Here is a 27,389-nt window from a genome sequence, read left to right as displayed (position 1 = left end):
GATTTTTAAATTAATATGGGTCTTTTAACCATCCTAGAAAAAAAAAAATACCACCCAAAAAAAACTTGAGTACCCTTAATAACAATTGAGTCCATCAAAAATAAAATTCAACCTCTCCAAAATTTTGGTCCGTTGAATGTTAAAATAAAAAATTGCGAGAAATACTATGTTCACAATATTTTCATAAAAAATCCTAAGTAGAAGGTTGTTACTGTTGAACAAATAATTAATTTCAGTAATAAGTTCAAATTATAACCAATAAAAACTTACCGCCTAGGCTTTGTTGTGAAAGTGTTACAAAAATTATATGGATTCAGCACTTCTCAAAAATTGTCCAAACAAACAAATTAGCTTAAAAACCCAAGTCAAATGTTTAATTGTGATTTTTAAAATTGTGTTTTCAAATGGCATATTTTAAAATTGCTATTTTTGTACATTAAAAAATGCACAATTTTAAAATAGCTAGTTTGTTAGTGCTTGCTTTAGTCTTTAACCGAATTTATTAGATTTTTGTGATACATTTTTAAAAAAAGATAATGCATTTTGTTTATATTATTACTTATTTAGGCAATATGTTGATAATTGAATGGGAAATCAGTAACTTAATAATTGCTTGGTTATGTACATTGAAAAAGATGTAGCAGATAACATTAATAGTGAAACTAACTAGGGGTGTCCAAGCAGACCCAGAGCCCGATCAACCCGCCCAATCCGGTCGACCCGGCCCGAAAACTGGTCAATCCGACGCCGACGCCGGCGACGGTCGGCAGCGGGTCTTCGCCCATAAAACCTGAGACCGGCGGGTCAGTTGATGAGTTTGAGCATGAAAAACCGAGAAACAACCGACCTGACCGGAAAACTCATCAAAATTTCTATTCCTCGCCGATTTGAGTGGTTACCGGTTTGATTTTGTCCTATCTCCTCGAGTTACACTGAGATCTTGCCGGATCTCTTCGAGATCTGGCCTGATCTCATTGAGATCTCGCCGGATCTATTCGAGATCTGCCAAGATCTCGCCGGATCTATTCGAGATCTGCCGAGATCTCTTCAAGATCCGGCCTGATCTCGTTGAGATCCGCCAAGATCTCTTTGAGATCCGGTCAAATCCAGCAAAAACCAAAGATTTTGAAAAAATTCGACGACCATTCACACAGTCTGAAACCGACCAATACCCGACCGAAACCCGATGACATCCGACCACCCGAACCGCTACCTTCGGCGGGTCCAGGTTTAGGAGACCCAATCTGGTCGGTTTGGTTTCGGGTTAGGCACAAACCCGACCCGGACCGACCCGTGGACAACCTTAAAACTAACATATCACACAACGATTTCAAAATATAAAAACTTGTGAAATGAAGTTTTAAAACTTTATGTATTTGCATATGTTTTTATTTTGTGATGTTTATATATTCAAATTTTATTTTGATTAAAATTTTTTAATGACCACCCTAAACAAAATTCTTGGAGCCACTACTATATTTGTTTATATTCTATTTTAGGAATATTTTGATACCACCTTTTTGGGAAATATAAAAAGAAATAAAAAAACCAATTATTTTTTTCATAAAAATTTGTTTCTCACTTTCTTTAATAACTCATTCATTAGAGATAAAAGTTATTTCAAGTATGTAATATAACATGTTAATTGTATATATTTGGTTACTCATACCAAAGTTGTATATTTAGTTTGTTGACAAATAGTAAAAAAGTGAGAAGAGAGACACAAATATGCAGAACTAAAATCAAGGCTAATTAATCTCTCTCTCCCTTCCTCCAAGGCAATCATTTACAATGACACAACTTGTATAGTTTCATCCAAGGCGTAAAACTTCCCAATTTCATCCTAAATTGGTGCAGAGAATATGTTGCTCCTCTCTCATCCATCCTTCATTATGATCATGTTAAATTCTTTGAATCATATCAAGAAGACACCCTAAAACAAAAGTAGAATTATCAGCTTGCCTTTAGTTGCAAGACTTGGTCAAATTTAAGTATATTAGCAGAAAAGTCAAACTAAAAACATTTTCCAATGCAGATTATAGAAATGCAAATGTAATGTATTTGTATTAAAGCAAACTAAGAGGAAAAAGAGGATGTATTATGCTTACAGAATGTCCATGTCTTTTCTATTTTGTAGTGTGGTGGGAATTCTTGTATCAAGATTGTTATTTTGAAGGTATCTATTAACAAAGCATTTCATCAAACTTGTTATCTCTACTAAAAAAAATATTACAAAACAAACAAACCAAAAGATTATAATATTTGGTAGGTTTTTTGAATAGCGATACTTACAACTCATGTAGTTTTGGAAGTAGTCCTAATGATTGAGGAATCTCTCCTTCAAACTTGTTATTCTCCAAATTCCTTCATTAGAATAACAAGAAGGAAATTTTGTCGTTAATTTATAAATAAATAAATAAAAAGAAGTAGAAAAAAGAAAAACAAATTGATTAGGATGTTGCATACGAATAATGAATCTAAGAAAGCAGAGAAATTATACGAAATAAAGAACGAAACGTAAAACATTTGTTAGCATACAAAGTTTGTAGTGCCTTCAATGAGCTCATTTCTGGGATTTTTCCTGAGAGATTGTTTCCCCCAAGCCAACTGCAAACAAATCACTCCCCAGTATCATCAAGATTTAGTGGTATTGAGTTAGTGGAGTAGTCAAGTAGCATAATTAACAGGACTAGATTGCTTACAGATGGGTGAGTGCAGTTAACTTGTCAATGCTTGAAGACAATGATCCTAACAGTCCAGCATTAGTTAAATTCCTTCATATAAGAAACACGTCGAACAAAAATCAAAGTCAGTCTTAATTCACAACAAAATCTTACCTATAGCACGCTTGAATATACCTTATCTTGTGATTTTATTATGTTTCATAGAAATCTCATTATTAATAAAAATTGGTTCGTGTAACAATTTTAGGTAAACTTACACAGCGATAACACGAGCAAATTTCCCCGAAATAAAACATGTAACTCCTGTCCATGAATTCTCTTTAGGCAAGCAAGGATCACCACTCCAATCTGAAGGTGGATCATTAAAGCTTCTAGCTAACTTTTCCATTGCCACCACTAAATACCAAAACAAATAAATGGTTAAGCAAGACAACATAAACGATTCCAAAAAGCATATATTGCAGGTATAAAGTGGAAGCAATAAGTCTAAGGACAATTTTTCACAACTATTGAAGTGGCATGATCTGATTATTGCTAATAAAAGTGGTGTAGATCGTGAATCCATGTAAAGAGATGTTCCAATCACAACTTGTCATGTTAGCAGTTGTGAAAAATTGTATCTTGGCTTTACTTAAGTGGAAATGAGATTGGCTTAAGGGGCTACCATCTCTTGTGAGTGTCCTTCCACCAAGAGGCACGATTTGAAAGACCTCACCAGCATTGATCAAAGGGCCAACATTCATCCCATTTGCAGGAGTTAAGACAATCTCAGTCAGCCCAAATAGAGGCCATTGTGTCGAGTAAACAGTCACACCATTGGTTGTGGCATTAAGATTAGTGAAGAATTTCCTGCCATTTAGAGAAACATCAAAAACTCTCCAGCTATACGGACTAGGGGTCCGATTGTCCTGGAAATAGAGTGAGATATAGTAGCTGGTATTAGGAAGCGCCACAGGTGGCCACATGATTTGGAGTTTCTTTACTTCGCTTGTGGAGATTGCTGTGCTGAATGCCTGTGGTGGTGGGAGGTTCCAAAAATCTGAAGAAGTTACATTGAAGTGGCTTGTGACAACAGGGTTCTTGTCCAGGAATGGTTGCCATAAACGGTTGAATTGGTCATCTGGATAACTAGGTTCATATGTTTAGATATTCACCATCAGAATTCTCTCAAACTTCTATTCCACATTCTGTTTTCTTCATTTTACATTTGTTCGATTGCTAAACAAAAAATATTGCATATGGAAACCAAAGAAACAATTCTGAATCAAAGACTACTACTATTACATTTAGTTGTTTTTGACATGATTTTAACTATAAATAGTTAATAATGTCCATTACAAAGTCCATCATTCTCAGCAAGTTTACTTACTTTTACAGGGTTTTTTTTCTATTGTTTTTGAAGATGAAAATATACAACTATTCAAATAAATCTAACAAATAATATGAATGTTTCATGGTCAAGATATTTTGAAATCAATCAAGTTTAAACCATTGATATTTTCTTGATTTTCATTCAATGAATTAACAAGATCATTTAACAACAACATCTTTGTAAACTCCCAGAATTATAAAACATGTCATAAAACTAATTGATACATAGTGATGTTACAACTACTACATAAGTTTCATAATTGATGTGTCAACTTTTAAACACAACAAAAAAAAAAAAAAAAAAAAACTTAAAATTATTTATTATGTTATTAACGTGACACCAATCACATTAATAGTCACGTCATTTTAAAAGTTTTTTTTTAGTTATAAAACTATATTAACTCTAACATTTTCCAATGGATACATGGCATGGATGATTTGGGTTTAATTCATTTACTATATAGAGAGATACATTTAGAATCTAATTTCAAACCTTAGATTGATAAAAGCCATATTAGATACTTTTCAAGATTAATGTTAGTTCTTTGTGCATTCCATTTCATTAAATAAATCACTTAGCTAGGATTTTGGTCTGTGCAACAAGTTAAAACTGACAAAACATATACATAAAGAAAACAATCAACAAACTAATTTCCCTAGCTACTACGTACCCAATCATGTCCTCCTCACTTCCAAAGCTACTCCTCGCAACTGTACTAAGCGCATACTTGCCAAAATCTGTTGTGTTATATAAGGAATCCTCTAAGAACTCCAACTCAAGAGCCGAGATAAACGGACTCGAAATAGTCTTCTCATTCCTAGCCAAGCACACACTTAGCATTTTTCCCATGGCAACCACCACAAGCTCATAAAATGAACTAAGTCCATTGGCATGGTCCTCTGTAGTATTCACAATGCTCCATTTAGTCCCGTCTACAATTTGGTCGAATACAGGTGGCTCTTTCCCTCCATCAAAACGTCCATAATAATATGTTGTTCTCAGCAGGTACTTCCCTCCTTTGATCACAGGTATCTCGTAGCAATATTTTCGTGCAGTTGGGTCAGGAAAATACCGCAATGTGGTTAGTATAGGCAACAGGTTTGAGGCTTTGAGGTGTGTTCTATTCCCAGATGATGTGAACCCCACATCTGAGATGTATTTGACACCATTTGTGATTACTTCGTTAGATGGGTCCGCACCACAATTTAGAAGAAAACCTATATCAAGAAAAACAATGAGAAAAATATACATATGTGTCATATTGAATTTTCATAACGAATGACGTTGTAGCATGCATGAAAAAAATACATATATACATTGAAAGGATCAATCTTTTCCATTCCCAACCTTAATTAGTCTATTGAGTATCCATAGTCGACCCCAAGAAAACATAATTATTTGGTTGATCAAATAGAAAGTCTTCTTTCTCTCTCATGAGAATTGTGTTATACATTTTTAAAAACATCGAATGAATGAACATAATATACTTGTATAATGTAAATCAATGAAATTGTTTTGGATTAACAAAAAGAAAAAAAAAATGTTGTGCATGTTTATATATGTTATGGTTGTGGTTAAATGTGATATACATACCTCGAACGTCAGGAATTGAAAGAGAGTTTGCACATAGAGATAAAGGGATGCTGACAAGCCAAAGAAGGAAGATGGAGAGGCACATATCGATGGGGTTATGGCACCCAGAAAGGATGCAAATTGGGGAAGTTTTGTTGGTTTTTTCTCTCAAAACAAACAGAGAATGAGAAGGGAAAGTTGGGCATGGTTAGGTTTGGAATTCAACGGGTTTGACACGTCGAGGGCTATGCTTGAAGATAGACAAAATGGGTTTTACAGAATATATGAACATGCTTGACTAGTTCAACCTCATCATTGTTTTATCTCTATCTTTATATATTAAGATGATTTAGAAAGTTAGTTATGACTTCAAAAAATGTCAAAAATACCTCTAATCTAGTTAGATAATCATTATTCTTAAAAAATAAAAAAATGGGGTTAAAATTGTAATTCAAAATAAAAATAAAACTACCAGAGAAATATTTTTCCTAAAAATTAGCACACTCTCTATCTAAATATATTTCACGCATGTTTGATACATTCTTTTCTTAAAAAGTAGCAAACGCTAAACCAGTAGTTTATTCTATTTCAAATAATAAGTTTTAGTTTCTTAAAAATTCATTCCCGTGTAACCTCATTAACAATAGATAAATTCAAATTGAAAAATTATCTTAAACTCAAAATATAAAAAGAGCCCAATGGATTGGTGGAGCACGATCAGACTAGTATATATAATATTTCAATGTGTTACAATATCAACAAAGCGCCTGTAGCTCAGTGGATAGAGCGTCCGTTTCCTAAGCGGAAGGTCATAGGTTCGACCCCTATCTGGCGCGTTTTTTATTTTTCTATTTTCTTGTTTCGTCGAAACGGTGCGGTTTGAAAATTTTTGGAATGGAGCGTAAAGTAAAACCCTAGCTGAAATTGAAGTTCGAATCAGAAAACAAAGAACCAAACCAGCGATGAAGGCGTTCGAAATCAATGGTGACACAGTCTCTCTCGCACTCTTCATCGACGTCACCAACTCCAAGTACGCCTCTTTCTCTTTCCTTAATTTTCCGTTTGTTTCTCGGGGAAAAAAAAGGCTTATGGGGGATACTTAAATGTTCAAACTTTTGAAGCAAATTTCAGTTTTATACCAGTTATATTTGGCTGATTTTTCTTTTTTCAGAATTTTTTTTTTTTTTAACCTTGAAAAGGTCAAACTAATACAGAGTGCAAATTCATGTTTAGACACTTGTAGAATATAGAGTGATTAACTTTTTTTTGATAAATCAACTGAATTTCATTGAAAACAAAGAGTAGAACCACTTACAAACACAACTGGCAAAGCAATAACAATAACAGACACACCCAATTCATGACTTGTTGACTTGTGTGACTGTTAATGATCGACAAAAAGTGGTGGGTCCATGTAATCTGTATAGTTGTTAAATGATAAATCTTGGGACACATACAGGAGCCATCAATTGTTAGCTCTCATAGAGTTGTAGTATGTTCTCCTAATGCCCCAATTTACCCAAAGTACTTTATTAAGGATCCATTCATTTTGCTTCTGGTTGCCATTCTGCGTTTAACAGCTTTGCTTGTGTCTTTGTTGAGGATTTGCTCCTTTATTTTGACAGTGCCACCATGAATTCTGTTATTTCTTTGAATCCATACATTGTATACAGTAGCCCATACTATGCATAATGCAGCTCTAAAACTTCTGCCCTTGAGGTTTGCAAACGGTAGGAATAGAATTCACTAAGCATAACCTTATTACAGTTTTCTAATTTCTTCTTGTAAAAGAGCATTCAAAGAATCTATGGCCCATGCTTGCTTTCGACTTATCTCCGACAAAAAATGCAGGCACTATCTCCTGTTAATCCCCACTGCACTCGTCTCATTCTCGTTGACAGCAAGCCAGCCAATGAAACTATGTTTAGGAATTAATTGCATCTGAATACCAAATTAACTTCCACCACGGTATGACCCTCATCCTTCATCCTGATTTCATCCCAAGTGGCTGCACAAGAATATACCCCAGAATGGATGCTAACCAAATGGCTCCATCCTTCTCTTTTAATTGCACCAGGCCTAGCCTTCTTTTGGACCATATCTTCTGATCTTGCTGGTCTCCAATGCCATTCATAATTCTTCAACACACTTTCCAGCTTTTGAAGAACTAGAGCCTATTCTCAAAAAGTTGGTACTTCCAAATTTTGATGTTAATACTAATATTAAGTGTATTTCCACCCAAATTACTTGGAAACTTTGTTGTTGTTTTTTTTCCTGGAGTGTTTGTGCATGTGAAATTGCCACAGTTTTGCTTTAAAAACAAGAGTTGTTGAAAAAAGCACCCCATGAGCTGAAATTTGAAAAGGTACTTTTTGCACTGTTTCAAAAATGCAAAGCCTGATGCCAATTTATGCACTGTTTCAAAAACCCAATTTTCTTAATAACGCAAATCCAGGTGCCAACTTTTCTGCGTTATCAGCAAAGTTGCAGGCCTAAATGGGGCTCTTAATGGGTTGATGGTGGTCATTGTGCTCTGGGATGAAGTGAAGCAATATTGGGTTGCATTATTTAGAGTCAAATAGTGGTGGAGGTTGTAATTGTGTATAGAGACAATACTATAATTTATATGTGATCTAGGGAGAACTGCAGTTGTTGGGAGAAGTAAGGGTCTTTTTTGAGATTTTCCTTGTTAAGAATCAAGTTTAAAGTAAAATCCTGTAATCTCTTGTGTAGTGTTGCTGGTCTTTTTTGGAGATATGAACTAGGCTATGAGGAATTAGATGGATGGGGGCACACAAGTTCCTGTCTTTTGCCCATTAGATTCGACGGAGGTGAAAGTGGAAGCAGTCTCTTTCTCTTAGATCTTGGGATCTTGGGCTCAGAAGTCAGAACTTCTGATTAAGAGAGTAGCATTAGGCAAAATCAAATGGAAGGAGAATCCTGTTTTGACTGTTATGTGAACATTTGGTTACACTTTCTGCATCATTTTTAAGTGAACAGACCTTTTAAGTTGTACTCTTTTTAAGTGATACTAAATCTTCAATAAAGTTTTTTAGTTACCTATCAAAAAGTAATACTAAATGGGAACAGTGTCAAAAATTTCACTTGCAATCCGGATCCTTCTCTGTTCATGTAAATTTAACAGCTCTTTTTTTTTTTTTCTTTTTTTTTTTAAGTATCTGGCCATACGATATAGGGTGCTTATTTAAGTAAAAAAGTGAAATGCACCTTATGAACTATTTATTATGCAGGGAGCTCCTTGATTCTATGCAAGCTGGAACACTGGAACCAGAAGTTGCATTTCTCAATGCATCACTTGTACGATTATTATTTTTTTTTATATACATACTATATCCTATTTCTTGTTTTTCCAGTCAATTTCATTTCTCTATCTTTTCTAAGCTACACTTGGTTTGATTTCTCTAATTTCACCTAAATAAATTATGAACAGATTCCAGATGTTTTCCCTGTTCTAGCAGCTGCTCATAAGACACTTGTGTCTAAATCACGGGAGTCATTGACAACACGCACTCTTCATTCGGAGCTTGTTTACAATTACTCGGGATCTAAGCATGTAATCATTTTTTGCTAGTTAACTATGGTGGCTCATTTGCATATTTTTCTGTTATGCCAGATGGATAACTTCTAGGCTTCTATTTTGAATAGATAACAGAATCTTTAAAAAGGTGTGGCATCTCTGAAAGTACAACTTACATCCTTGCTGCTCGTTTCAATGCTACACTTGATGAGGTGAGATCACTATTTATGAGTGAAGTAGCAGATCATATTTGGCATTGAGTAAAAAGTAATTGCCCATTCTGGTATAAGTAAATTTTAGTATTCTGCCAGGTGAAAGCCGTTGAGAAACTTATCCATGGAAAAGAGATCGACTTGGAGGAGTTAAACGGCAGAGCAAACCAGGCCCAGATACAAAAGGTTTTGCAATGATTTTGCTTACATCTTTACCAGTTTTCTTTCCTTTTCCTTGTGCTGCTTCCATTGACTAATGAGCAATGACTTCTCATTTTTCAGCAATATAAGATTACTGGCCCGGAACTAGGGATATCCTCACTTGCAGATGCTATTGTATGCCGGATTGCTGCTCGTGACGCCTTGTGAGAAGAGTTATAATCTATTAAAATTTTAGTTCCTCTTTTTTAAACTACCTTAAGCAAACTGAGCTAGGTGGCTTGGTAATTAATAGCCATCTGTAGTCCAATTAGACCTGATATCTGCAGTAACATGTGGGATTTGATTAGCAAAGCGGAGGGTCAATGTAATTCTATAAATCACTGATGTGCTATATGAAATCAGAGAAAATTTATCGTTAATTTCTGATGGTTGTTTGGACTTTGGACTTGCTGTAGTCCTGCAATTCCATTGGCGTCCATGGATTTAAGGACAAAGGTGCCCATCAATAGCCCACAAAGTTACTATAATGTGTTAATCCTTGTTTAATGCAAAACCACATCATCAGCCAACTGCATATAACACACTTCTTCATTGGCCAAAGCTTATTTGAGCTAACACAATAGGGCTATTTGTGATGATATGAATCTCAATTCTCAAATTAAGTTATTCTCTGAAAAATAAATGAGCCTGGTTAATGGATACTCATAGAGTATTTGATAATGAACTATTTTATGTTTAAGAAAGTTTTGATATTACTTTCATAAAAAAATATAAAAAGCTACAAAAAAAAAAATCAGGTTTTTTTTTTTTTCCTTTTTTCATAAAAAGAATCTAAAAATATTTCATAGATCAATGTTTTTATGACATTCATTAAATTTTTTTCAAAATAAAAGTAATGTCTAATAAGTAGTTCTAGTATTATTAAAAAAAAAAAAAAAAAGTAGTTCTAGTATCACATAAAATATTATAACTTTTGTCACAACTATCTTACGTGTTAGATTGTGATTAGTTGTCTATCACTCTTATATGGATCCATTACTTTTTCTTCATCGCTTACAATCTGTAACGTTGACAGTTATGACACAAATTATGGCATTTTATATGGGCTTAATTTTTTAATTTTTAATTTTATTTTATTTTATTTTTTTTATGTCTAATATGATCTGTGGGCCTGGGGAAGCTTCAGCTCCGGCCCTTGTGGTTTATGGAAGAAAAGAAATGGAGCGGCAGGCGCGCACTGCACACAAAATTGATACGGAGAAGTGACCGTTTCCTTGCCGCGTATATGGGGATGTAATGCCCCCACATCCAAATACCAAAGTACTTTAAAAAAAAAAAAGTTTAATACAATACTATAAACAAAAAAAACTATGTTAATCATTTCCTTCAGTCCTAAGTAAACACTACGTCGAATCAACGCTAACCGGTAATGGGTTATAGCCGGTGGCATTGCCTAATGACATGTCTACCCCTTCTTTTAGTCTTTCTTACCAAAATCTTGCCAAAAGCCAAAAGCCAAAAGGCTCTCTCAAGGCCTTAAGTAGATGCCTTCTACTTTTTCTTTTTCCTTTTTACTTTTTATTATAATAAGAAAAAGAAGTTATTAATTAATACGCATTAACCGGATTCATTAATAATTACTGAGGGGAAATTCATGGGTTCTTATCTAAAAATAAAATAAGGAATATAGAAGATATAGGGGATCTTTCCCTCAAATTGTAAAGAGGCAATTGTGCAATGTTATAGGCAACAAAATCAGCTTCCTTAAGTGTGAATAATGATAGTACAATCAATACATTCAGCAAATCTCTTTTATAGGTTACAAATTTATACCCCAAAATTAATGTAAATAATATAATTCAAACACATATCAACAACAAATTTAACTTTTCCTAAAATAAAATATACAAATTTCCATGTAAGATCATATTGCACAGCTCATTCAAATAAATCTGGACAAGCAAAATACTTGAATTCCTAATAAAGTTTGGAATAACCCAAAGAAGAACCAATCTTTTTAAAATTTAAAATGAATAATTAATATACTTTTTAAAGATAAACAAGTTTTGTTTTTGATTCTTTGAAAAAAAATAAATGGAGAAATTTTTTACATTACAGGTGTAATATAATATTGACTAAGCTATGATTTGATTTTAGTGGAAAATTTTAATGGTCTCTCTCACGCACACAAAATATATATATATATATATATAGTTTGAAAAATAAAAGGACAATTTTTTTTATAGGTAAAATTATGTGAATACTAAATAATATTCTAATATAAGAAACTAAAACATAATTTTTTTTTTATTTTATGTTGATATGTTTTTAATTGAAAATGTTACACTTATTAATTTATAATTATAAAAGATTCGTTTTTTTTTCCCATATTTTCATGTTTAAATTATTTAAAAAATTTTGAGACAAAAAAATAATTTAGAGTTTAAGAATAAAAAAGAAATTATACAAAATTTAGGACAATGACAATATTTTAGCCTTAAAAATTGATTAAGATTCAACATAAAAAAAAGGCTTGATATACAATTTTAACGTTCATGGAGTTAAAAGACCAAATTAATATTTGTAGGGACATTGGGCCTGTGGTCCAAGCCGAGGACTAAGAGACGTCCAAGGAGGAAAAATCTTTGACAGAAAAACTGTGTTAGTAAATGAAGAAGTTGGTTTGGTTATAATGACCCAGGAGGATTGTCCGAGGATGAATGCCTCCTCAGCTAATAAAGGCCGAGGTCAAGAGGAGTGATCCATTGTTCAGGGGAACGTTCCAGGAAGTTCGGTCAGTATAGATAGGCACGGTAGAGACATGGGAGAAGGAGAAATCCTAAAATATCTAAGAAGAAAACTGTTGTCACCGCATTAAATGCACTGTAGCTAATTCTTTGGTCGCATTAATGTGGAGGTGATACTTGAACAGTGATTATCAACCTTACAGCTGCTACATGAAGACTTTTAGAAGGGGTTGATGGGACAAATATCAACACCAACCATCAGGCATGCATGTGGAAGGTGGAGATGAGATGAGGAGATAGTATAAAGGAAGAAGGAGGCAATGAGATAATGGGATCGGAGAAATAAAGAAAGAAACACTGTAGCAATCTAGAACCAAACCTGTAACCATATTTAAGAACATTATATAAAAATCAATCTCCTTGGATTTTGTCGAGGATGTTCTTCCTTTAGTTTAAACTTGTATTTTTTCACTCCTTTGTCATCAAGCCTACCTAACTTGTTGTTTGGTTAACTAAAACCCAGTTTTTCTAATCCATTTTCTACAAATTCATTGTTTCGAACTTTTTGGTCCTAAGTCCATTCATACTTTGGGTTAGGATTTTAAAGCTAGTCCTTACAATATTCATATCAAAATATTATATTAACATTTTTCTCAAAAAAAAAAAAAAAAAAAAGATTAACATTTATGAAAACCTTAAAATAAAATAAATAAATAAATAAACAAAAACAAAACACGCGCAAAAAGGAGGCTTATGAGCTATGCCAAAAACGAAAACGGTGATAGCCGGTGAGAAATAATCACCTATAAAATCTCCAAAATCCAAACAGAGTAACTAACTTTATTCGGAATCGCAGATCCCAAAAGCATTTCAAACAATCTCTAACATTTCTTTTCAATTCTCACTCTCTCACTTATTTTCCACTTCCGAATCCAAATTCAACAACAATGGGTACCTCTCAGAGCCGCGAAGGCCTCGATATCTCCGACGCCGACTCAGACCAATACACCGACAATGAAGAAGAAGAAGAAGAAGAAGAGGACGATCAATACGACGACGCTCAAGGCTCACACCAACAACACCAACAAAAGCCCCAATCCAAAGCCAAATCCGATCCCAAATCCCTAGACGAACTCGACGCTAAACTCAAAGCTCTCAAACTCAAATACGCTTCTTCTTCTTCCTCTTCGCAAAACCCTAATTCCGCGAATTCCGTCAAGCTCTACCTCCATATCGGCGGCAACACTCCGAATGCGAAATGGATCGTCTCCGATAAGTACTCGTCTTATTCCTTTGTGAAAACCTCGAAAATCGACGGCGACGGTGATGACGATGACGATGAATCGGACGGTGGAGGACAGTCGTGGTGGATACTGAGAGTGGGAGCTAAGGTGCGAGCTAGGGTTTCGTCGGAGATGCAATTGAAGATGTTCGGCGATCAGCGGCGCGTGGATTTCGTGTCCAGTGGCGTTTGGGCTTTGAAGTTCCCGACCGACGAAGCGTATCGGAATTTCGTCACTGAGTTTCAGAACTGTGTTTTTGAGAATGTGTACGGACTCGAAGCTACGGAGGAGAACAAGCTTAAGGTTTATGGGAAAGAGTTTATTGGGTGGGTGAAGCCCGAGGCGGCCGACGATTCGATGTGGGAGGATGCTGAAGACGATGGGTTGAAGAGTCCCGAGCCGCCGGTCCGGGCGAGTCAGGACTTGTTGGAAGAGTTCGAAGAGGCTGCCAATGGCGGTGTACAGAGCTTGACGTTGGGTGCATTGGATAATAGCTTCTTGGTGAACGATACTGGTGTTCAGGTTTATAGGAATCTCAATCATGGAATTCATGGAAAAGGTGTTTCTGTGAAATTTGATGGTTCGAGTTCAAGGAAAAGTTCGAGTGTGGCCCAAATGACTCCAAAAAAGGCGTTGTTGATGAGAGCCGAGACAAATATGATGCTAATGAGTCCATTTAAGGAAGGGAAGCCTCATGCAACTGGGCTTCAACAGCTCGATATCGAGACGGGGAAGATTGTCACGGAATGGAAGTTTGAGAAGGATGGGACTGATATTACAATGCGGGATATCACGAATGATACTAAAGGTTCGCAATTGGACCCGTCAGAGTCGACGTTTTTGGGGTTAGATGATAATAGGTTGTGTCAATGGGATATGCGTGATCGGAGTGGAATAGTTCAGAACATTGCAATGGCGAATTCGCCAGTGTTGAATTGGACACAGGGGCATCAGTTCTCGAAAGGGACAAATTTTCAGTGCTTTGCTACAACTGGGGATGGGTCGATTGTTGTTGGGTCTCTTGATGGGAAGATAAGGTTGTATTCGAAGACATCAATGAGGCAGGCCAAGACTGCTTTTCCAGGGCTTGGTTCACCAATTACTCATGTCGATGTTACATTTGATGGGAAGTGGATTTTGGGCACGACTGACACGTATTTGGTCCTTATTTGCACTCTATTTACTGACAAAGATGGAAAGACAAAGACTGGATTTAGTGGCAGAATGGGGAACAAGATTCCTGCTCCAAGGTTGTTGAAGTTGACCCCTCTGGATTCACATTTGGCTGGGAGTAATAATAAATTCCACGGTGGCCATTTCTCATGGGTATGCATACTTAATCTCTTTAATATATAGCAACTACTTAACTGTTGTATTTGTTGGCAATGCTAATTTGTTATCTGCTTATATGGTTATTTTATTACAATTGGCAAATTTGGTTGATTCAGCTTTCTTGGTTAGATTATATTTGCAACTCATTGAGATTCTTGCAATGGTGATGTCTCTTTTTATTACTCAGTTTCATATTTAATATACTACCTTTTGTATGCAGTGTATTCATCTCTCTTATGGTTATAGCCAACATCTTTTCTGTATTGCATCTGTTTGCATTCATATTACAGTCATTTTCAAAATATAGTGACCTTTAATTAGTAACATGACAATTGTGTTTTGTGAAAACACTATATTGTGTAACTGTTCGAAAACAAATTTGATTCATTTGCCAGAGGAAGATATTATTTATGTTAGGTTTTTTTGAGATTTGGGTCGGATGTTGCCTGCATGAGGTCCAATAGATGCATCAGTGTAACAGTTGGATATCTACAAATTATCTTTTGTTCTTTTGTCAAGGAAATTTTTCTTTGATGACTAATGGATCTATGGATAATTTAGCCCTTTTATATAGCTCTGCATTGTGTGTGTAAACCCCTTAAGTGGTGCCTAAGTTGACATTCTGCTTTAAAGCAATCCTGGTTACTTTAAATTAATGTCTTGGTGTGTTTGTTTCAATGTAATAAATGTGTGAAATTTTAGTGGTTTTCCAACACCATTTAAAAATAAAACCTCCATCACCGCACACCCTTGGTGCGATGGTCACTCCACAAGTATAAGTGCTTATGGGATATGAGGGGCAAGGGTTGGGATTCAAGTCTCTAAGAGAGAGCTTCACACTGACATATATACACTTAGATTAGACTAGAGTAGAATTTCTATCTTGTATAAAAAATAAAATAAAATAAAATAAAACCTCCTAATCACTACATTTCTACCCTCTTCTCACGCCGTATTGCATTCATTGAATATTTTTGCCATTGAGGAGTCATCTCTATTGTCAAGCTTTATTGAAAAACTATTTTACTAAAGATCACGTGTATTTCAGCATCTTTTAGTGAGGATAGTTGTAATTTTCACTGCTTAGAAATTATTGTTATGTTATGTTGAAAACCTGGAGAAACACAAAGAATGTCTACCTCTTTGATTACGTTTTTATATCTCCAATTTTTCCTTTTATCTTGGAGGAGGACTCAAATTTAAAAAGGGTGCGCAGGCCTTGGGCAATCCCCACTGGCCCTTATTGGCTTCACATAGGCCAAAAAGGGGCTGCAAAAGCAGAATGTCAGCTCAAGTGAGGGTCTTATTGGACCTCCTAGTTACACAAGCAGACCGCATTAGAGACTTACCAAAAAAGGGATCTGTTCACAAGGGTTGAGTGCATCACCCTTTTTGACATATAACAAATAAATGGTCTTTTACCAGATTGCATTTGCAAGCAGTTCTGGTGAATAATAACTTGACATACAGAGGAACTAGTTGCTTAAAAAAATAGCTACTTTTTATGTAAGTCACTAAGTGCTTGAAATTTCAAATGGAAAGCTTGCATTGTTAATTAAATATTTTTGGACAAGCTACTGGAGAGTGCAATTTTGTATTTGCCTGGAACTTTCACACGCTAGTGAGTGTGTTCATATTTAATAGCTTTCTGAGGTTTGTGCTTTAGGTATGGTTGTCACTTAATCTCTACATTTGTTTAGTTGATCAGATTCTGCAAAAAGAACATGTACCTTGTGGAAATAGAAAAGAAAACAAAAAAAAAAAAATTATGTTATTAGAGGGGGGAAAAAAGAGAAGAAGAAAGAGCTATTTGGTTTAGGCTTCCTTATTGGTGCTATTTGGCATTAAAATGATGTCTAGTTGTGTATTTGGGGCTGATTTTCATTGGACTCATCATGAATGATGGTGATGATCTCTTTTTCTAAAACTGTGAAATATCTGATAGAAAACAGAGTTAGCTGTTTGGAAATCCAATGTAAAACAAAAGGACTTCAATTAAAATTTGTATAATGTTTCTTTTTGTTGTGTGCATGTAAGTTTTTACTTTTATTTTATTGTCTTAGATCTGGTTGCATTTGGGTCCTCAAAGTTAGATGGTCTGGTGGTTTGGGTGTATCTATTTGGTGCCTGTTAACTACTTATCTCCGGCTGAATTGGATAGTTTTGTTGCCGTATATTATGGATATTTTTTTTTTATCTTATGATACATGTTTTTTTTTATATTTTTGGTCTCTTATATTTTGTGATCTTATCATCTTAAATTTCTTTAACTTATGTGTTTGTTTCTCGTATGATATTTGCTTTCAGGTCACGGAAAATGGTAAACAAGAGCGTCACTTGGTTGCAACAGTGGGAAAGTTCAGTGTGATATGGGACTTCCAGCAGGTGAAAAACAGTGCTCATGCATGCTACAGGAATCAGCAAGGCCTTAAAAGCTGTTATTGTTACAAGATTGTGTTGAAGGATGAGTCTATTGTTGAGAGTCGGTTCATGCATGATAAGTTTGCCGTTAGTGACTCGCCAGAAGCTCCACTGGTGGTTGCTACCCCTATGAAAGTTAGCTCTATCAGCCTCTCCGGCAAGCGACAACATTGATAAATTATCTTTATTTACATAATTGAGTTATTTTCCAAGTTGTGTGCGTCCAAGGTTGCTTTCTTCCGTATATAGATTTTTTTTTTTTAGCTCTCTTGTAGTTGTTCTTGGCTTCTGCTTGTACTTAAATGAATTCTTTTCACTCTGTTATAAATTTTAATAGTGTTTCTTGACTGATAGAAACTTTAGTTATTGTAAATGGTGTGATTCACATTATACTTGTGAGAAGATTGGTGTGATTTACATTTATACCTGTTAAAACTTTTGTGTGATCTCAATAATTGTTGCAAGAGATTTGACGTTGTGAGCATTGAGTTGTGGGTAGGAATGAACCCAGATTAACGGCGTAGTTGCAAGCATTGAGTCGGAGGTAGGAAATGAACCCAAATTCGCGGCTTGCTTATGCTACTCAAAATGAGATTCCGTAGGAGAAATACTTGGCAAATATCAAAGCAAATCACTGTGAGCTACAGATACGTACTCAATTCAACTCAGGAGGTAAGTTTAAAACCATAGATAAAAAATAGCAAGTTGATAAGTTTAAAGTGTTTAGATCACAAATTAGTATGTTGCCCTCTTTTGCACATTCAAATTCGAAATCTCCCGTACACTACCGCAGGGTTTGACTTTTCCTTTATACTAAAAAAAATAATGCAATTTGAGCTACTAGCAACATACCCATCTCTCTCCTTTCTTCGTCTCTCTCCTCACTGCCTTTCCATCTCTTCTTTCTTCCTCTATAGACCCATTGCCGATCCGCACAAGCCCAGCTGCCACAGACCCATTGCCGATATGCACAAGCCTAGCTGCCACAGACCCATCGCCGCCAACCTGACCCATCTCGGCCTCTCTTCTCTATTTTTTGCGTTTCGGCTTGTGTTTCGGCTTTGTGTTTAAGGCCGGGTTTTTGTTTTGGGCATGGGTTTCGGTTTGACTCTGCTGATTTTTCTACTTTCTTTTTTTGTTCTTCTTCATTAGTTTTGATGAGCACGGCGGGGTTGTGGTTGTGCAGTGATTTTTATAGATTTGATGGTGGATGTGGTTATGTGTTGGTGGTTGAATGAAATATTATTTTATTCTAGTGTTTATATTATTTTATTATGTTAAAAACTAAAATAACTTCATTACTGTAGAATGTGAAAAAAAAAAAATAGATAAAGTGACTTTTTATGGTGTTAAAAAGCTAAAAATTTAACTCCACTGCTGTAGATGGTAAATAGTTTTATAATTGAATCTACTATACAACGTTGTTGTTGTTATTATTATTATTATTATTATTATTATTATTTAAAATTTTATAAGTATTTGAACCTATAAGTTACTTTATCTATTAAGTGGAGCTAAATTTTTAGCAATTTAGCTCTACTAAAAGTTACTTTATCTATTTTACCTACACACATGCTACAGCAGTAGATCTATTTTAGCTTTCAACACAATAAAATAATATATTCATCACAATAAAATAATATTTCTACTACAATAAAATAATAATATCTCTACTTTAATAAAATAACATATCACCACCACCACACAGCACAAACATCTTCCACCACCACCACACAGCACAGACATCCACCACCACCACCACCACCACCACCACCAGTCCACGGCAGAAAAAAAAAAAAGAAAAAAAAAGAAAACCCAAATCAAGGCTCAAGCAAACACCAGTCCACAGCAGAGAACAAAAAAACAACCCAAATCAAGGCTCAAGCAAACACCAGTCGCTCAAGCAAACACCAGTCCACAGCAGAGAAAAAAAAAAAAAAAAAACCCCAAATCAAGGCTCAAGCAAACGACGCGAATTCATCGCTCCGGCGCTCGGTTTCGCCGGCAGTTTCACTCTCCACCGCCACTTCAAGGATCGGCTGAGACATCGAGGCGATTCCGATGTCGGGGAGTGGATTCTCTTCACCAGTCCGACGCCTTTAGCCGGTTCGTGTTCTTGCGGTGCCCTTCGGTGTCGTTCGCCGGAGGCGAGGACGTGAACAAAGGAAGAATGGTGGTGAGGAGCGACGGCGACGGCGACGGCGTGGGCTGGGACGGCTGGGACGGCGACGGCGTGGGCTGGGACGGCTGAGACGGACTGAGACGGAGAGCTTGAGAGAGATGAGAGCTAGGAGATGAGCGCTTGAGAGAGCTGGGAGATGAGCGCTTGAGAGAGATGGGAGAAGTCCACGGTGAGAGAGATGAGAGCTGGGTTTTTATTATTTTAATTGGGAGTAGGATTAAAAAATTACTTTTTTTTTTTAGATGAGTGCTACAGTGCACATCTATAGATAGATGTGCACTGTAGCAAATCAGCTAAATATTATGGCTTTGGCTCCACTGCTGTGAGCTTGTTTTGCAATATTGGTGGAGCTAAAATAGCATTATAGCTTTTTAGCTCCACTGCTGCAAATGCTCTAATACAATTTTAAGAATTCAACAATTGATCAATTGAAATAAGGGCTTTGTAACTTAAAATTAGCACTACCCATCCCCCCAGAACAAGATCCTCTTCATTTCAAAATCTGTCTCTATTTCTTTCATTTCATGATTTAGATTTTGTTTCCCAAATTGCAAATTTCTACGTTGCCTTCTTCCGCACATTCGAAATCTCCAATACACTATTGCAAGGTTTGACTTTTTCCTCTATACCGAAGAAAAAAGAATGAAATTTTGAGCCACTAGCAACTCGTTAAAGCCTTCTATCCAATTCTATCCAACTTGTGATCTTCCTTCGCATGTTGGTCAAACTCAAACAATCTCATGATGATTAATGGATGCAATATCAAGGTTGATTGTTGTTTGCTTAAGCTCTAAACCAACTTAAGTAATGGCTATATACTTGGAACCTATAATACAACGTTTAAGAATATAAAAATCGAAATAACATGTGGCCTAGAGCTTGGTAGCTCAATTGGCACTACCCATCCCCCGGAACAAGATCCTCTTCATTTCAAAAACTGTCTATTTCCTTCATTTCATGATTTAGATTTTATTATCAGGATCTAGCCGCTTTTAGACTGCCACATTATTTAAAATTTTAAATGACATGGCAGACTGTATACATTTAAATTTGTAAAATCTAATCTAGACCATGAAATAGATCAAATGGACAAGATTTTAAATGAAAAGGACTTTTCCCCCTGGGTCAAAACCTTCCTCCCCCACTTATTTGTGATAAAATAAAATTACAAAAAGTCCAGCAAACTAGTAAGCAATCCAACATTTGAAATTACCTTTCAATGTGAGGAAGCACCTGCAAACTAGCAAGCAATACAACATCTGAAATTACTTGTTTCAATAGCAAGTGGCGAAGTAGGGTTGGAATGGTAGAAGATTGACGTAGTGGAGAATTTCCTCACTCTCAAAGAATACTGCATGGAAATTTGCATCTGGCCAACATGTAAAAAGAAGCTTTTGCTCTAATTTAATTACCAAGAGACATGTTCTCTACATTATTTTATTTGTCTCTTTCTGACCTCTAGCTAAAAACTCCAACTAAACTAATTTGGATATAGAATGCTTTAAAATCAAACAAAATTTTCCAAAACATATTAGCAGTGTTCAAAGGTCAGATCGAGAAAGATCAGAATGAAGGGCTTTTCTTCAAGAACCTGAGGCTGAGGATACCTGGCAGAAAAAGCGAAAGCCAAGGAGGAAACGGAGAAGAAAAAAGAGCTTACTAAAGAGAATGATGGATGAATAATGAGGAACATTTACCTTGCATTAATAGGCCTTATAATCATTCAGCGAAAAAATAGGCCTAACAACCATTGACATTGCTGCTTCTTTCCCATCTTCTTCATCTGAATGGTAAAAGGTTGCAGCTCTTGGAGCAATTTAAGTGGCTTTGCTTTCGCAATTCATCTGTGAGCAGTGGATGTCATAAGAAACAGAATTACAAAAACAAAGAATGGGGAGGGGGGGGAGGGGAGAGACTAGGAAAGAAAAGAACTGGATATTTTTGGCTGTGTTCTAATAAGTTTGGAATAAAATTGTTAGCCATAATTGTATTAACTGAATATGGCATGATTCAATAAACCCAAGCATAAACTTACAACTTGAGCCTGATATATCATGCTACTTCGCTTTGGCATCATCAACATCTGATTTTGGTAATATCACTATAATCACCAAAATCTGCGTAACTGAGTTACCATGTCGGATGCATTATAAAAAAATACAAAGAATATCTAAAGGTTTCGCATCCTTCTATATGACCATACCTGTTTTTAAATGTTCTCTTTTCTTGACACTTCTTGATAAAACATATAAAAAAATATGGAAGATTTTCTGTGAGAACAGATGAACAAACCAGCAAGAAAAAGCTTTAAGCTTTTGGCTACGTATCTCCAAGGTCCAATATATAGTATGCAATTTCTCATCTAATATAGGCAGGATTTTTTGGCACTGAAATATCCTACAAAATCACAACAAAAATAAGCATCCAGTTCAGATAAGAAACACTCTTAATTCAAAAGAATAAGGTAAGTATTCCTTCGTTGACTTTTAAGCATTGATGACCAACACATCATGTGGTAAACTTAATTTCTTAGTTGATTTTTAAGAGTCAATGACTAGCCCTAGCCAATAGCTAGTACTAAATCTACCTCTTTAATGTAGATTCTAAACAAGTTTTCAAGTTTGGCAAGTCACATACGCACTCAGTGAGTTCTGAACTCATAACCTCACCATTCACCCATATTTGTGAGAGGAAGTGCCATTGAGCCAAGGCTCATTGGTTGCTTTCAAGTTGTTTCAGTTAACAACCATGGTTTTAGTACTTACCCATAACAAGATCTATGTTGACCCAGAATTAAACCAATGGGCAATAGCAACTGGATACTGGGGAGCCAACTTTGTGAACTAGGTTTTGAAGAGCTCACCACTAGCAACTTGGTGAAATAGAGTCCTGTTCAGTGTATGTGAAGATATTAAATCCAACTTGCAAAAAACTTCCAATGAGAAGTTAAGAATATAACATCTCTAGTAAAAATTAAGCATGGAACATTAAAGAAAACTCACTCATTCTGTGTATAATCCATTACTCCAGAGAACTGCACAATCTCTCAATGTGTGCATCTGTAGTTCTTTAGAATGGATGCCAGATACCAGCACTTGAACCCAGGATTATCAGTAGAGATATCAGCATCTGTAACGACCAGCTTGAAGAGTGGTTGCAGCAACTTTTGTTGACACAATGTGAGGTTGAAACATAGATTCCAGGCAGAAGCCGAAAAAATATTATGATCATTAATTAGCTTTTCTTGCCATACAGATGTACTCCAGAAGTAGCAGGTGAATGTGCTGGTATGAGCTAAAACGTGCTTACAATTGTAAACCCAAAGATTTCACAGTCGAAGCCCCATTATTAATCACCGCTCTTACAAGAATGTCCCATGTTATGGCAGTTGGAAGAATTCCATGATCCAAAGCATGTTTCAAGTACCCAACAGCATCTGATATCCTACTACAAGAGCAAAGCCCCTTAAGAGTAATATTATAAGAGATAATATCTGGCCGTAACCCATCTTCTAAGATGCAAGCCCAGATCTCTGATGCCTTTTCACAGTCCTGGGCTTTGTAGAGCCCCTCCATGAGGGTATTATGGGTTACAAGATTTGGAAAACAGTTCCACTGCTTCATCTCTGAATAGAGCTGCAAAGCATCTTCTACCTTGCCAACAGAGCAAAGCCCATGAATTATAATGTTGTGCATAGTTACATCAGGCTTAAAACCTTTGTCCAGAAAGTGTTGCCACAAGTTGAGGGCCATGTCAGTCTTCTTGCCTTGAAAAAGCCCATCCATCAACAAGCTATACGTGATCATGTCTGGCTTCCACCCCTTTTCTAACATTTCTCTCACAAAAGAATATGCCTCACTAAACCTTTCAGATTTGCATAAACCATTTATAAGAATATTATAGGAGACAACTGTTGGAGAGCAACCCCTGGTGCCCATTTCCCCAAAAAACTGAATTGCATTCTCAAGTTTGGAAGCTCTGATAAACCCATTAAGCAATGCATTGCAAACATGAGGATTCAATTTACAGCCATGCTTAACCATCTGATCCACTACTTTGGCCGCTTCATCTAATCTCGCGTCTTTGCATAACCCATTAATCATTGAGGAATATGCAAAAATATCAAGACGAGGTCCACTATTTTCTGCCTCTTTCAGATTTGATAAAGCCTTATTCAGGTATCCATTCTTACACAACCCATGAATTAACACTCCATAAGTGGTGGAATCTGCATTAATACTCTTCTCCATTAAGAGTTCCCAAATAGACATTGCTTCATCAACCTTCCCATTATCAAACAACCCCTTAATAAATATGTTGTAACTGACAACATTATGACAACCATTCTTCCCCATCATCTCCCACAGCTCAAATCCCTCCTTAACCTTCCCCTTTCGACAAAATCCATTAAGCATTGCATTATACGTAACTACATCTGGAGACATCCCACTCTCAATCATCTCATTATAAACTCTCTCAGCTGCATCAACATTACCAGCCTCACACAAGCCATGTATCAAAGTACTACAAGTAAACAAATCCCACCGCCGCTCATTTCTCTTCATCCTATTCCATATCTCTAAACTCTCATCAAACTTCCCACATTTACACAATCCATTGATCATAACATTGTAAGTAACAACATTAGGATACACTGAAGAGGCCCTCAATAACCTCTCCCAAATCTCCATAGCCTTAACAAAATCACCTCTCTTGAAAAACCCATCAATCAAAATGTTATAACACATCACATCAGGTTCCACCCCTCTTACAGGCATTTCATCGAACACTTCCAACGCAATACACAAACTCCCACCTTTTGCATGCCCATTCAGCAAAGTACCGTAGCTAAACACATCAGGCTCAAAACCCTTTTCCCACATCCAATCCAACAACCCTTTGGCCTTCTCAAACTGCCTCTTCTTACACGAAATCTTAATCAAGATATTATAAGTTTGCAAATTCGGAGACATACCCACCTTCTCAAAGTACTTCAAGAACGACTCAGCTCTGTCCCACTGGTTGGATTCAATGAAAGCATTGAGCAACGAGTTGTACGACCTTATCCCAGGTGTACAACCAAAAATCTCGTCCATTCGTTGAAACACATCGAGAGCTTGATCGGGCATGGAGTTCTTCGCGTAGGCTTTGATCACAGTCAATGCAACATCTTCGGAGCACTGGCATTTCTGGGTTCGGATCAGCTCGACGACCCGACCCACCTGAGAGACGAGGCAACGGTCCACGAGCCGACGAAGGATGTGGTGGAAGACGGGGGCCGAGTGAGTATAACCCGGGTGGCGAGTGGCTGAGTCGAAGAGGGCGAGTGCGGAGTGAGCGGTTTTCTCGAGTTTAAGGAGCTTGAGAACTCGCTTGGGAGAGAGGGATTTTGGGAACTCGACCATGCTAATGGTAGAGATAGTCACTCTGAAAGAAGCAAAGCCCCTGTGATACTTCATACTAGTACCACACCACATTTGAAAACCTGCCGTTGAAAAATGGTGTGAAATTTGCATCCGGTTAGTTTGGGGCCTTGGGCTGGGCTGGGTCGGGTTATGAAAAAATGTTTGGAAATTTACTACAGTGATCTCATGATATAAATGAGTATTTAAATTATTGTTTTTTTTTTTTTAGTTATTGATTCTAATTTGAACTCATTGTTGAAATTATTTTTTCACCCACTAGTAACAACATGCCACTTAGGTTTTTTGTGAAAATATTATGTGCATAGCAATTCATTTTTTTTTAGAGTAATGCTATGAGTATAAACTATTTTACAACATTTTCACAAACTGTTGATGTGGTCAATTCTTATTGATTCTTATTTTTACTAGTTTGTAAAAAATATTATAAAATGATTTGTAGTTCTAGCATTTTCTCTCTTTTTTTATTTTATTTTTTTTATGCATACTATAAAATGTCAACCTATAAGTCTCCTTTATGATAATTATTTTTTATCATCAGATCATATTTTATTCGACAATAAAAAACTTTATTAGTAAGCTAACTAGAACTCATATTATGTGTCAACCCAATATCACTCCATATGCTTTGAAACTTGTTATGTGTCAACTCTTACCAAACTTGTTGATTTGACCTAATAGACATGTTAGGGTTTGGGTCAATCAAGTTTCAAGTCAAAGACGCGTCGTCTTGAACAAGTTGTTAAACCGAAGACCCTAACCTAATCTTTTAATGATTGAGTCAACTTGGGATATATATATATATATATATAACTTAATTATATTATCTTTTCCTTCGTTATAAATAAACAAAGACAATAAAAAATAAATGTTAAATAATACATAAAATCTTTAAATTAAAATTAAATAATACATAAATACTTAAGTAACCAAAGTTATTTACTAATTTTATCATCACCATAAAAGTTGTTGACTTGACCTAACAGACATGTTGGGGTTTGGGTAATAGGGTCAATCAACTTTCGAGTCAAAGACGTGTTGTCTTGAACAAGTTGTTAAACCTATGACCCTAACCTAATTTTTTAATAATCGAGTCAACTTGGGATATATATATATATATATATAATTTAATTATATAATCTTTTTCTTCGTTACAAATAAACAAAGACAATAAAAAATAAATGTTAAATAGTAAATAAAATCTTTAAATTAAAATTAAATAATGCATAAATACTTAAGTCACCAAAGTTATTTACTAATTTTATCATCACCATAAAAGAACATAAAAACAAAAACTAGATACAAACCATATCACGTTATCAACCTCATTAGATTCACAAATATAAATAAAATTAGATTACTTACAAAGAAAACTATACGTATAAAGTTTTAAAAATAAAACATAAATGCAAGAAAATAAGTAAATAATTAATATGAATTGAATCTCAATCTACTCAATGTTAGTTGTATTTTCAGAAGTAAAAATATTTATATTTGATAATTACATTTCAAGCTGGCAAGTAATTTTGTCAGCATTTTTATATATAATACAAAATTTTAATATAACTTTATCATACAATGAAAATGGGCAATAAAGAATTAAAATTTTATAACTATGACTACTGAAAGTGGGTGTGACTTCTGGACAAAGGCTTTGATGGTAACTAAAGCTCTGGCCAGTTGGTTCGACTCTATGAGTGTGCAAATGTAGATTTATGAAATGAAGTGTGTGTCTGTGAAAATAATTAAGAAGAGAACTCGAGCTAACTAATCTGAGAAAGAAGAAAATAAAATAAGAAAAGGAAATAAGAGAAGTAAATACTAAATTGAGCTAACTATTATGAGAAGAAAGAAAGAGCAAACAAGCACAAGACATGAATTTCATGTGTTAAAACCTGGACTCACACGAATTCGGGTTCAAGTTCAAGTCGAGCCATTTTGTCCCTCCCTTTTTGGTCGTGTGTCAGTTGAAATAGGAGACTTCACTTTGCGACTGGTTTTTGTACGGTTTTCGAAAGCGTGTGTGGTCAATTAAAAAGCTGTGCAAAAGAAAGTGAGCACTGTGTACTTAAAAGGCATGCATGCCACTCTTTCATTGAGAAATAAAGATAATTCTAGATTGAATAACAGTTATATATCTCCTTTCCCCCTCTGGGTTCTTCTTGCAGTTTATGTAATTGAAATTGCATCTTAAATTCCAAACAAAAATAACTAAGGATTAGTGAAAGAAATTAATGCAACCCCGTGTTGCGGCGAGCAAATTGCAAAAGCTGGGAGTAACTATGAATACAAATCTTTTGTATCGTATATTTTTTTTATTATTTTACATTTCATCGATTACAACTTATCAAGTATTTAATATTTTTCATTTTTAAATGTTTGGGCTTAGTCAGGTTGTGAAAAAATTGTTTAGAAGGATAAAATACAGTAAACTCAAGTCCAAAACTTTTTAAAACTTACA

The 27,389-nt window shown here is 35.5% G+C and overlaps 4 protein-coding genes and 1 non-coding gene across 9 annotated transcripts; 3 read left to right on the top strand and 2 right to left on the bottom strand.

Moving 5' to 3' along the window:
* Positions 1–2,104: 2,104 nt before the first annotated feature.
* LOC126705012 (putative leucine-rich repeat receptor-like serine/threonine-protein kinase At2g14440) lies at positions 2,105–5,734 on the bottom strand. Its single transcript, XM_050403977.1, has 8 exons — positions 5,650–5,734; positions 4,727–5,273; positions 3,349–3,812; positions 2,942–3,080; positions 2,703–2,774; positions 2,539–2,607; positions 2,293–2,364; positions 2,105–2,180 (listed from the first exon to the last, which is right to left on the bottom strand). The coding sequence occupies exons 1-8, from the start codon at positions 5,732–5,734 to the stop codon at positions 2,105–2,107; spliced, it is 1,524 nt and encodes a 507-aa protein (XP_050259934.1).
* Positions 5,735–6,391: 657 nt separating this feature from the next.
* TRNAR-CCU (transfer RNA arginine (anticodon CCU)) lies at positions 6,392–6,464 on the top strand. The gene has a single exon. It is a non-coding gene; the product is annotated as a tRNA-Arg (tRNA).
* A 27-nt stretch (positions 6,465–6,491) lies between these two features.
* Positions 6,492–9,959, top strand: LOC126706614 (uncharacterized). Its single transcript, XM_050406151.1, has 6 exons — positions 6,492–6,658; positions 8,880–8,946; positions 9,080–9,202; positions 9,295–9,378; positions 9,478–9,564; positions 9,661–9,959. The coding sequence occupies exons 1-6, from the start codon at positions 6,591–6,593 to the stop codon at positions 9,745–9,747; spliced, it is 516 nt and encodes a 171-aa protein (XP_050262108.1). The 5' UTR covers positions 6,492–6,590; the 3' UTR covers positions 9,748–9,959.
* Positions 9,960–13,075: 3,116 nt separating this feature from the next.
* LOC126707281 (protein CYPRO4) lies at positions 13,076–17,807 on the top strand. The gene is made up of 2 exons (XM_050406875.1): positions 13,076–14,896; positions 17,210–17,807. The coding sequence occupies exons 1-2, from the start codon at positions 13,235–13,237 to the stop codon at positions 17,495–17,497; spliced, it is 1,950 nt and encodes a 649-aa protein (XP_050262832.1). The 5' UTR covers positions 13,076–13,234; the 3' UTR covers positions 17,498–17,807.
* A 3,079-nt stretch (positions 17,808–20,886) lies between these two features.
* Positions 20,887–25,028, bottom strand: LOC126707279 (pentatricopeptide repeat-containing protein At3g09060). 5 transcript variants are annotated; one of them, XM_050406872.1, is made up of 5 exons: positions 22,508–25,028; positions 22,271–22,394; positions 21,709–21,902; positions 21,203–21,349; positions 20,887–21,112 (listed from the first exon to the last, which is right to left on the bottom strand). In XM_050406872.1, the coding sequence occupies exon 1, from the start codon at positions 25,019–25,021 to the stop codon at positions 22,811–22,813; it is 2,211 nt and encodes a 736-aa protein (XP_050262829.1). In that variant the 5' UTR covers positions 25,022–25,028; the 3' UTR covers positions 20,887–21,112; positions 21,203–21,349; positions 21,709–21,902; positions 22,271–22,394; positions 22,508–22,810. The 5 variants fall into 5 exon arrangements, with proteins under 5 accessions (XP_050262829.1, XP_050262827.1, XP_050262828.1 ...); XM_050406870.1 differs by having other exon boundaries at positions 20,887–21,349; XM_050406871.1 differs by having other exon boundaries at positions 20,887–21,349; positions 21,798–21,902.
* Positions 25,029–27,389: the final 2,361 nt, after the last annotated feature.

Source organism: Quercus robur, chromosome 11 (assembly GCF_932294415.1).
Source record: "Quercus robur chromosome 11, dhQueRobu3.1, whole genome shotgun sequence".
In the NCBI taxonomy this organism is placed as follows: Eukaryota; Viridiplantae; Streptophyta; class Magnoliopsida; order Fagales; family Fagaceae; genus Quercus; species Quercus robur.
This window is presented reverse-complemented; position numbering and strand designations above follow the sequence as displayed.

What these genes read in the sequence shown, in the direction of transcription:
- LOC126705012 (XM_050403977.1), bottom strand. Translation starts at nt 5,734, where the DNA reads ATGTGCCTCTCCATCTTCCTTCTTTGGCTTGTCAGCATCCCTTTATCT. An exon ending in TTTGCTCGTGTTATCGCTGT is followed by an intron (nt 2,775 to 2,941) that starts GTAAGTTTACCT and finishes TCTTATATGAAG; the next exon opens with GAATTTAACTAATGCTGGAC. An exon ending in CTTCCAAAACTACATGAGTT is followed by an intron (nt 2,181 to 2,292) that starts GTAAGTATCGCT and finishes CTTTGTTAATAG; the next exon opens with ATACCTTCAAAATAACAATC.
- LOC126706614 (XM_050406151.1), top strand. Translation starts at nt 6,591, where the DNA reads ATGAAGGCGTTCGAAATCAATGGTGACACAGTCTCTCTCGCACTCTTC. An exon ending in ATTACTCGGGATCTAAGCAT is followed by an intron (nt 9,203 to 9,294) that starts GTAATCATTTTT and finishes TATTTTGAATAG; the next exon opens with ATAACAGAATCTTTAAAAAG. An exon ending in TCAATGCTACACTTGATGAG is followed by an intron (nt 9,379 to 9,477) that starts GTGAGATCACTA and finishes GTATTCTGCCAG; the next exon opens with GTGAAAGCCGTTGAGAAACT.
- LOC126707281 (XM_050406875.1), top strand. Translation starts at nt 13,235, where the DNA reads ATGGGTACCTCTCAGAGCCGCGAAGGCCTCGATATCTCCGACGCCGAC. An exon ending in ACGGTGGCCATTTCTCATGG is followed by an intron (nt 14,897 to 17,209) that starts GTATGCATACTT and finishes ATTTGCTTTCAG; the next exon opens with GTCACGGAAAATGGTAAACA.
- LOC126707279 (XM_050406870.1), bottom strand. Translation starts at nt 25,021, where the DNA reads ATGCAAATTTCACACCATTTTTCAACGGCAGGTTTTCAAATGTGGTGT.